At 27.0% G+C, this 10938-nt stretch overlaps 1 protein-coding gene across 1 annotated transcript; it reads left to right on the forward strand.

Moving 5' to 3' along the window:
- Positions 1 to 1294: 1294 nt before the first annotated feature.
- On the forward strand, positions 1295 to 3667 carry LOC114398055 (transcription factor ORG2-like). The gene is made up of 4 exons (XM_028360176.1): positions 1295 to 1660; positions 2249 to 2448; positions 2645 to 2807; positions 3199 to 3667. The coding sequence occupies exons 1-4, from the start codon at positions 1379 to 1381 to the stop codon at positions 3277 to 3279; spliced, it is 726 nt and encodes a 241-aa protein (XP_028215977.1). The 5' UTR covers positions 1295 to 1378; the 3' UTR covers positions 3280 to 3667.
- Positions 3668 to 10938: the final 7271 nt, after the last annotated feature.

Consider the following 10938-nt stretch of genomic DNA (forward strand, 5'->3'; position numbering starts at 1 on the left):
TTTGTCATTTAGGTAAATGCATTTTTGTCCTATAAACTTTTATGTATAGCATGATTTTAAATCGCAACACGTTATTATTATAAAAAGAATATGGATATTTCATAGAAAAATATGTACGTACTTACATGTCTTCTTCGCATTTCTTTCTCATTTGAATGCTACCATCAAACAGAGCATAAATGTAAGTTGTTACTAGTTTCAAATAAAAATTGTTGTTTCTTTCAGCTTTTATATATACCAATACCGTCCCTTTTTTCTTAAAATCCTAGCTCAATCATTTGCATCGTTGACTAACTTTTCACTTGAAATACGTATAGCCAGCTAGCAGAACCGAATTATAAGAAGATCTTCCTGTTCACTAGCTATATTTGTAAACAGAATCAGATCGGTTTTCATAAGAGATACAACATGTGGAAAGGAAGAAAATTAAGAGTCGCAACCAAAACACATGCTATGTAATCAGCGATATAATCTACATCTCAAATAATTTGGAAAATGCTTCTGAAAGGTTAGAATAATATTGGGGTGGATGACTTGAAATACTAATTAAAGGCTATATAATCTGTGTCTTTTTCTTCTATCAATTAAGCGTTCTTTGTTTGCAAGGGCGAGCCGGTAAATGTACTTTTGTGGCTTCTCTGCAATAAGAATCTAATAACCAACCATGGAGTCTATTCAGACGATACCTTATATGTCTTTTCTCACTACTACATAAATAAGGTTATTGGCACCATTTTTTTTTACCGAAACGAGTTCATGGCATTTCATTCATAATCAAGTAATTTAATTGGCACCATTTAATCCTCTACATTTGTTAAAAATATTGTTAATACTTTTAGCAATAAACTTCATTTTGTAACACTTATGTTGGCAACATCACAGAGAATATACCATACTCCACACATTCATGAAGAAAAACAAGGAGGAAATACATGGATGCCACATAGACAAATAAGGAACTAAAATAAGTGTAACGTTAACGTGTTTTGGTTTTCATCCACACGCTCTCCCACCTTCTCACCCTCTCTGTTGCATAGACAAACACATTTAAGACACGCATTTGCATGTGCACCTATATAGTTCTCTAGACCGAAAATTATTTTATGATGATGGATAGTGATCCAAGTGTAATTCGTTCAATTATTTTAATACCTAAACTCTTACTTAAAAGATGAATTTATATTTAAATATTCCAACTGAGGAGGAGATTTTATTCATTTTTTTGCAGCCACTTACTATTTGTTCAAATATATAAACATGATGATTACGTAAAAGGATAATATGAGTATTAGCGTGTATATATTCACAAGTCGAGATCATCATTGCATTATCTAAGTAATTTGTTTACTGCTCCAAGTCCTAACAAATCTTCATCATCATGGTTGCTTTGTTTACTCCTACTGTGTTCTCAACCAAGGGATGGCTCTTAGAGGAGGAGCCATTAAGCTATGATGTGTCCTCAAAGAACTCATTTCCCTATCAATTTTATTCACTACAGACACAGATTGAGGTTGAAATAGAAAGGTCAACTGCACCATCCCCTGATGACCCTGCCATGGTCAAGAAGCTTAGCCACAACGATAGTGAACGTGATCGCCGCAAGAAGGTCAATAATCTGGTTTCTTCACTTCGTTTACTTCTTCCAGTGGAAGATCAAACGGTACTTTAAGTCCCTTCTCTCTCTCAATTAGTCCTTTCTTTAAATTGGTAGCCATAATATTTTGTAGGAACCAATTTCAAGAAATTAAGATCACTGGGTACTCATAGCTTCCACGTGACCACTGGGATGTTTATTTATTCTTAAAATATACTACATAAGTTAGAAAAATACTAATTACAAGATAAATCTAAACCATATATATAAGCTTTTTAGCGTCTCATAATTTTGTAGTACAAACATGCCGCTGTTTATAGAAATCAATATGCATACTATTTTGCTGACAAAATAAAAATCGAACTAATTTATCCCACAAAAACTGGCAAGAGGCCAATTTCTATAAAGATGTTAAAAGCAGTATATTTTATGTTTTTAAGAATATTAACAAAAGAAATTGTAAAACAAAAACAATCACCGTTTTCTTCACAATATTTAATTAAAAAACAAAAACTTGAAAATAGAGAACCCTAGGCCATTCATTATTATAAACAAATTTACACATAATAACCACAAAATTATATCAAAAAGTGAATGAAACTTTAGCTAAATTATCATCAATAGAGATCTCAGTGCATGTTAACGTTGTTGCAGAAAAAAATGAGTATTCCGGCGACAGTTTCGCGAGTCTTAAAATACATACCTGAGTTGCAACACCAAGTGCAAGCACTAAATAAGAAAAAAGAGGAGCTTCTGTGCAGAATTTCAAAAAATCTCAAAGGAGATTCAGTGAACAAAGAATCTCAAAGGAGAATTGCCCACCACAATTCTGATTTTGTTGTTTCGACTAGTAGGCTCAACATCCAAGAGAGGGCGAGTCCTGGTGCAGCGGTAAAGTTATGCCTTGGTGACTTGTTGGTCATGGGTTCGAATCCGGAAACAGCCTCTTTACATATGCAAGGATAAGGCTGCGTACAACATCCCTCCCCCATACCTTCGCATAGCGAAGAGCCTCTGGACAATGGGGTACAAAGTTTTTTTTACTAGTAGGCTCAACGATTGTGAAGCTGTTGTTCACATTTCTTTTTATGAGGTTCACAAGGTTCCACTATCCGAGATCTTGCACTGTTTAGAAAATAATGGCCTTCTTCTGCTAAATGCTTCTTCCTCTGAAACCTTTGGTGGAAGGTTCTTCTACAACTTGCATTTCCAGGTATGTTTTATGATATTTCTTTTTTCCTTTTTTTTGGTTTATTGTTGTCAGTTTTTTAATTACTATCTTCTTTTTATATATCCTTATAAAATAAAAACTTTCATTTTAATTTAAATATTATTTTAAAAGCTTAAGATAATATTAGTTATTAGGTTTTTAACCATATCCTTTCTTTTATTCTTAATTATCAAGAAATAATGGTGTATGAAATGCTAATTAAAGTAATAAGCCAGAAAAAGAACATTTAACAAAAGGGCAATGCTAATTCTAATTGATGTCCTATGGCATTGGTTAATGATAAAAATGCATGAGAAAATTATAAGAAAATATAATATTTAATGTTATACTTTATAATTTAAGAACTAATGAAGTAGTACTGCGGTTTCTGCAGGTGGAAAAAGCTCATAGATTAGAGTCCGAGATTCTAACTGAGAAGCTTTTGTCAATATATGAGAAGCAAAGGATTTTCTAATCAAACTAAATTTGGTTCTAATTTTGATGATCAAACGATCTTAAGTGCTCTGATGTTAAATTTGACACCAAAAAAGTCTGCACATATTTGGCCTGTATGAGTGGCAAGTTCCGAAATCATCATAATAGAATAATCACATGCTGCAGATCTATATAGAATTCTATATATATATATGGTTTGGTAAAAAAGCAACTGGGAGGAAGGTGCATGGATTTTAGGAGTTAAAGAATGTTACACTCGGCCTAACCTAGCAAAGTGCTATTAATTTGTCTCTTTCCTTTTATTACAAAGAGAAGGCATATAATTTTAGAGTTCAGTTCTCAGTTTTCTAAATTTGACTTATATCATGGTAGATATATAATTTTTAGCTATTATCTCATTTTCTTAATCTGTGCCATGATTTAACCTTATAAAATAGTAAGATCTTCTAATCTATTAAGATAAAATCTGTGATTGTTTATTTATACCACAATGCTTTATTTTTTTTATATGTGGGAATTGCAAAAAATGTTAGGAAATTTACACATCAACTCATTTATTTTTCTCAACCAACTAAGTTATATTTCCTTCACCACAATGTTTTATATGACAAATTTTATAATAAAAGTTGAATTAAAAATTTGCCCCAATTTTTTTTTCATTTAATTCTTATACAATATATATAGAGAGAGAGCAAATTACACCAGCATAGCTTTGATAACTATTATATCATTTTATAACTTTTAACTTGATAATATTTTATTAAAACTTATTGTTGTATTAAAATTTTCTTTCACATAGATCATATATACAAAATTTCATATTAATTTAAAATTATTTGTTACCTCATTCATATAAATTAAAATCGATATAATATTAACATTTCAAAATATATTAAAATATGAATAATTTGATTGCCTTCTTATTGTTGTTCAATTTTAAGAAAATTTGATACATATGATTTTGGTAATATGTAGATATAATTTAATGGTTGAATCAATAAAAATCATTTTTTATATCAAGTTATAAAAATAATATAATAATAGTATATATATATATATATATATATATATATATATATATATATATATATATGATAAATTGATAATATTTTTCATTTTAGTTATTCCATGAGAAAAAGTTATTTTATTTGGTCTATGAATTTGTATTATTTTGGAAGTAATTTTATCATAATAATGATATGTAATAAATGCATACCTAACATTAATATTAATGTTAGTTGTATTTATAGAGAATTAGAGATATGAGAAGAATTACATTTTCTTATACAAACCCAAAAACTCTATAAGATAATAGTATTAGTTCTCTTGTATATATATTTAGGCTTTTCACAAAAGGGTAGAGGGGGGGGGGGGGGGGGGGGACTTGGCTATTCTCTCTTGTAATTATTGCTACGTTGTAATGGCCGGGACTCCGTCGTAGCAGAAAAAATATAACATTATTTCAAATTGATCATATACTTCTCTTCAAAAAAAATAAAATAAAATTGAACATATAGTGGATTGAAACCTGGCAAAAAAAATTGTTATTTTTTTTCTTTAAAAGCCTCGCACTTTTGTATCAATTAAATAAATATCCATGCAAGATCCATTAAGAAAAAGGAAAGAGGGGAAAAAAGTAAAGAAAGAAAGTTATGAATGTAATAAATAGTGTGATGAGAAAATAAGTGAAAAGTAAAAAAAGAAACAAGATAGAAACGAAATAGGAAAGAAAATGGATGCATGTTTATAATAAGTTTTGATTTATATAAAAAACTGAAATAATATTTATAATTAAAAAGATTACTTTTATCTTTTACTTTTTATTTTTCACATCAATTCTTTTATTATTTCAAACTAGTCATTTAATTTATTAAATTAACAACTTTCTTCCATTTACCATATTCTGTTAATATCATGAACGTATTGATCTTGATTGACTTCTAAATAGTAAAAATGACGTTAAATATATACTAAATGGGATGAAATTGAAAATATATATTGACATATCATTGTTTAGGCATTAAGAAAACAATATTTTGATTTTTTTATCATATTAGTATGAAATATTCATTAGTTATTCATCAATTTTGTGAATGATTAATTTTTATTGAAAAACTTACCTAATTTATTTTTAATAAAATCTCCTTCCAATCACACTTTTTAATCACAAAGGTCAAACTCAAAATCTTAATTAAGCAAGAAAACTGAGCACACTATCACTTGTTAGTAAACATTATCTTAATTTAATAATCGAGTAAACTATGGTAGAGCACTAACATTAATTGGGTAGGGTTATTTTATTTTAATAAGTAATTTCGAGTTAAAATTTTAAGTTTATAATTACATTAAATATTTGTAAGAAAAATTTTGTGATTTGGTTTAACTTGTCACGAGGAGACATATTTTTTGTAAATGATACTTTTAGCATTTAAAAAAGTAATTGAGTAAACTACATAATGGGAAACAGAAATATTAATAGTATATTCTCTAATATACTATTTTAACATACTCTTTATCATTAAAAAAAAATTAAATCACAAGGTTCAGTTAGTCTCACCACCTATTTAAGATAATAAAATTGAAGATAGTATTTTTGAATTTATACTATAGACATAAATTAAAAAAATGTGTCAAATAAATTATTGAAAAGACCAAAACAAATAAACTTTATTTTTTTATCATTTATTTCATTTTAAAAATAAAATTAGGTATGAAATATTTATAAAGTATTATTAAATGAACAAATTTCCTTTAAACGTTTCGTTATAATAATTATTAAAAAAAAATGTTAAAACAGCGAACATGCTCTAACAAAAACAACTATACATTATTTTATGTGCATATACTCAGAACACCTCTTTAGGGAGTCTTTTTTATCCTTTATGCAAATAAAAAATATTTAATTAAAATATAATGTAAAAAATGTGAATTTTACATATAAAAAATTCTCCAATTTTTCTCGTTCCTCACTTAACCAAACACAGCCTAATTAACATTTGAAAGGAAATACGTAATATAGAAATTGAACCTCTATAAATTAAGTTTACAATGACAAAACCCTTATAAATCACGACACAATCGAGCGAGAGACACGAAGGCCATTTCAATAGACAAAACAAGAGAGACACTAATGTGATGATGTGATAAGTTGTTTTTGACATTTGAGTACAAGTTGTACAATAATAATACGTACTAGCTTGTGTTTCTGACCCGAGGAAGTGCTTATAGTCAGACGTTCAGAAAGATGCATTGCATGTTGCAGAGAAAATGTCTACGTAAGAGATAGCACTGACGTTGATTGATTGCTCTTCTTTTTCTTTTATTATTATTATTATTAAGTTTAATTAATTTTATATACATATATACAACAAAATTTTAATTTTATTTTATTATTTATTATTAGTCATCTTTCGTGAGACAGATAGAGTGTAACATCATCATGTCTTGTTATAGGTATTTTATATTTTCAATGACATAACCCTGATGTATAAATAATTAGACGTGATGATGTAATATTATGTCACGTTATCATTTAACGGAATGTGACTAACAATAGATATTAAAATAAAATAAGTTTTTTTTTTTCAAATAGGTGTTTGACAAAAAATGAATATTTAAGTAATCTAAAAATAACTTATTTTTTTAGGCATGAAAAATTTATTTAAGTTAATCTGATATGAAAAACTTATTATATCATATATAATTGGTGTTTTACGATCTATGATCATTGTAGTCTTCCCTCACTCTTCACTATTCTCTGAATCCAAAAAATATATATCATCATTTGATCTTGTTGGATTCTCTATTAACTTTATCCAAATATTAAACTACGCATCTTACCTTTTTAATTCACTTTTAATACTAATTTATTAATCTAGTTCAATTGATTAAACATTGATAAATTGATAGATGAGTTATTATAAATTTCAAATAGTATTTTTTTATTTCTACCAAAAAAAATATTTTATTAATTTAATGTATTCCTTATTTTAAATGAGAAATTATCTTAAAAAAATAAATAAGATAAAGTTTATTAAGTCTATATAAAAATAAATTATATATATGTTCATCAAGTTATTTTAATTAATTTTTAATTTTTTTGACAAGTTAACAAATATTTGATTAAATAAAAGTGTTTGAGAAATGATTTTTACTTATTGACTATAAGATTTGCTTTTAAACATAACTTAAATTTATGATTATCATTTTTATTTTTATTTTCAATAAAATAATAAAATTTATCATTTAACATTTTTTTTGAAATTAAATTATTTATTTTGATAAAACTCTTCTTTATCATTTGTTAACTAAAAAATTATTTTTAAGATTGACTTAAATAAGTTTTTCATGCCTGAAAAAATATGTTGTTTTCAGATTACTACTTAAAAATATAAATGCATAATTATAAAAGGTAAATGAAAAGAAAAATGAAACTAACCCATATATTATAACACAAATTATTAAAGATAAAACAGAGAGAATGGGTGAGGATGAGAGATAAGGAAGGAGTCTTGGGAAGTAAATAAGGGTAAATTTTTTTTATTGACCATTACTATGTATCATACATGCATGTGAGATACATGACAAACAGACAATTGGAAACTCAACATTAATTAGTAATGACATATTATAAGGGAGTCGCTTTGTGTTCATCATGTGGAATTGTTTAAGTCCGATTAGGTCACTCACTTGACATGTCAGAAACTCGTAGGATTATTCATGTGTAGGTTTATTCGTGTGTATGTAGGTATAATTTATGTTTCATTAACCCATCACTCAAATCAATTAAAATAGTTTGAGTTGGGTCATGTTGAATTTATATAATTTTTCTATCAAATCGAAATCGAAGCAACTTAATCAATAAGAAGTTGACTTAGTTAGGTATATAGGCATAATTTTTTTAAAAAACTATATTTTTCTATATCATTTTTAAATGATATTTTAATATCTTTCAAAGAATCGTATTACATTATATATGCATTTATGTTTTTTTTTCCTTTTAAATAGTTATGTTGTATATGACTCTTTGTTACAAGTAATTTTTTCTCAGAATATGACAATATGCATTTTGATGTTGGTTCACACTTCATAAATTTATTTGATATATACAAATATGAAGACACACTATAGACACCAATTATTACGTCCTTATAGAAATCAATAACCTATGTAATGAGTATTAGCCAATGTAATGAGCAATCAAACTAGGATAAATATCATTATCCAATCCAACAAATAGAAAAATTGTGTATATATATATATATATATATATATATATATATATATATATATATATATATATATATATATATATATATATATGATATTAGTATGATTGAAAAAGAAGATCTCATAAAAAATAATCAATTATATTTCTAAACAAAGATTAATTATAAATAAAACTAATGAATATTCTACATCAATATTATGATGATAAAAAAAATCTATGTCAAATATTATTTGTAGTCAATCAGCATAACCCAGTCACCAAAAAGACAAAAACCATTTACATTGCAATAAAACCCGATCACCAAACATGAAAATTGTTGTTACAATAATCAGCCTATGGCATTACATTCCACCTACACTTTTGCACCATCTTCATGTAAAGCAACCACATGTTGATGACAATACCACAAATGCTCATTTTTTTATATAATATAAAATTATTAAAATTAAAAAAATGTCAGATTAATAGGTTGCGTTTGTAGGTTCAACATTTAAAACTTGATATCCAACTCAGAATAATAAGATTTATTAGATTAGATTGAGATCTACTTGAACAATCCAAAACACCAAAACAAAGTTTTATGGTTGGATTCAACCATTTTGGGTTCTTGAGTACTTGTTCTCATGAACATCTCTAGAGACTTGTCCCAACTGCTGCCACGCATATTAGTTTGATAAATTTTTCTTGTCATTAATATTTGCCCGTTAAACATGTCCTTATTTAATTGGGGAGTGTTAACAAATCTGTTAGTACATATTTATTTTCTTTTATTTTTTCTTATTCAACCTTGGCATTATTAGTCTTTGTGTGTTGTACATGTGGCAGATTTTAACGGGGTCTGAGAGCCTATGTGAGCTGTCCAATTTTCAAAAAAACGAAGAAAAAATTGGTGGCATGGATTGAAACGCATTAGTCAATTTAGTGCAATGGTGGATCCACCTTCAGTAGTACGGGAGCAATTGTCGTCAAAGGGTATTTTATTTTACTTAAATATATTTCATAAATTTTATTTTGCCCCTTTAAAATTTGGTATGGCCTCCATGAGATAGCTTTTTTGTTTTTTAAATGAATTTTTAATGTTATAAGATCATAAAATAAAAAATAAATTGATATTAATGTTATCACTTTATCCTTTTTAATTTTTTATACACGGAAAAATTATAAGCATAAGCATTTGGAATTTTTTCCATCATTTTATAAAAGCTTGAAATATTTTTTTATGATAATATTATAAATTATTTTTGCCCCCACTAAAGATATAATTCATGAATTTTCCATTGACTTTAATTCATGAATCAGCCAAATCAATTGTGTATTCAGATTAAAATGCCAACAAATTTATTTTGGTCTTTGTTTATGTAGATAGATCATGCCTAGGAAATAGAAGACCTAAATCAAAAGGATTTAAGAATAAAAGTGTAATATGTCCAATGCCTAGATTAAATGTTAAGCCATATATCCTTGATCGTATTAGCCTGAATTCTGATATTTCGAGGACGAATTTTTATATCTAGTCTAATTGTTATCTTGAGATCTCCATATGTGCATTATGAGTGATTGTTGTGCAACGTGCCTAGAATAGGATGCTAGAGCTCGATCGGTAATCAAGCCAGTAGCCAAAAGGATAATCAAACAATCCAGTGGATCTAGAACAATGAGGTATTATATATATATATATATATATATATATATATATATATATATATAACGTATTAAATGAGAATGATTAATCTTAACCGTTAGATTAACATGAAAGACTAAAATTAAAATATTTAAATTCAAATTAAAACTTCAATTAATCATAAAATCTTTATAAAATTTATCAAATAAAAAATCAAATATCTTAAATATTAATTTATGATGTTCTAAAATATCTCAAGTTTATTATTACAATGATCATCATTAATGTCAATAATTGTTTCGGTCATAATTGCTATGATCACCACCGCAATCACAATCATGATCGTCAATCATCGCCACCACCAAAGTAACTATTGTTGTCATTACAACTACCACCACCATCACCTTGATTATCGTCATGACCACCATCGTCGTCACCAACATAACTATTGTTACATGGTTACGACGATTATGTTGGTGACAACGGTGATGATTAAGTTAAGGGAGGTTGCGGTGATGATGATGGTTATGATTACGATCTTAACGTAAATTAAATCTTTAAGATATTTAATTTTTTGTTTGATAGATCTTATAAGAATTTTATGGTTAAATGAGTTTTTAATTTGAATTAAAAATATTTTAATCTAACGATTGAAATTAATTATTCTTATTCTCATATAAAATGGTCATCACATTTTATATCAAGTTATAAAAATAATATAATAATTATCAAAATTATAATTTGATCACGGCGTGTATATATATATATATATACACACACACAGGCCGTCAATCCCTCTCTAATAAATTTCCCTATCCTTCCTATAT

This window comes from Glycine soja, chromosome 19 (genome assembly GCF_004193775.1).
Source record: "Glycine soja cultivar W05 chromosome 19, ASM419377v2, whole genome shotgun sequence".
In the NCBI taxonomy this organism is placed as follows: domain Eukaryota; kingdom Viridiplantae; phylum Streptophyta; class Magnoliopsida; order Fabales; family Fabaceae; genus Glycine; species Glycine soja.

What these genes read in the sequence shown, in the direction of transcription:
- LOC114398055 (XM_028360176.1), top strand. Translation starts at nt 1,379, where the DNA reads ATGGTTGCTTTGTTTACTCCTACTGTGTTCTCAACCAAGGGATGGCTC. An exon ending in TTCCAGTGGAAGATCAAACG is followed by an intron (nt 1,661 to 2,248) that starts GTACTTTAAGTC and finishes ACGTTGTTGCAG; the next exon opens with AAAAAAATGAGTATTCCGGC. An exon ending in TCTACAACTTGCATTTCCAG is followed by an intron (nt 2,808 to 3,198) that starts GTATGTTTTATG and finishes CGGTTTCTGCAG; the next exon opens with GTGGAAAAAGCTCATAGATT.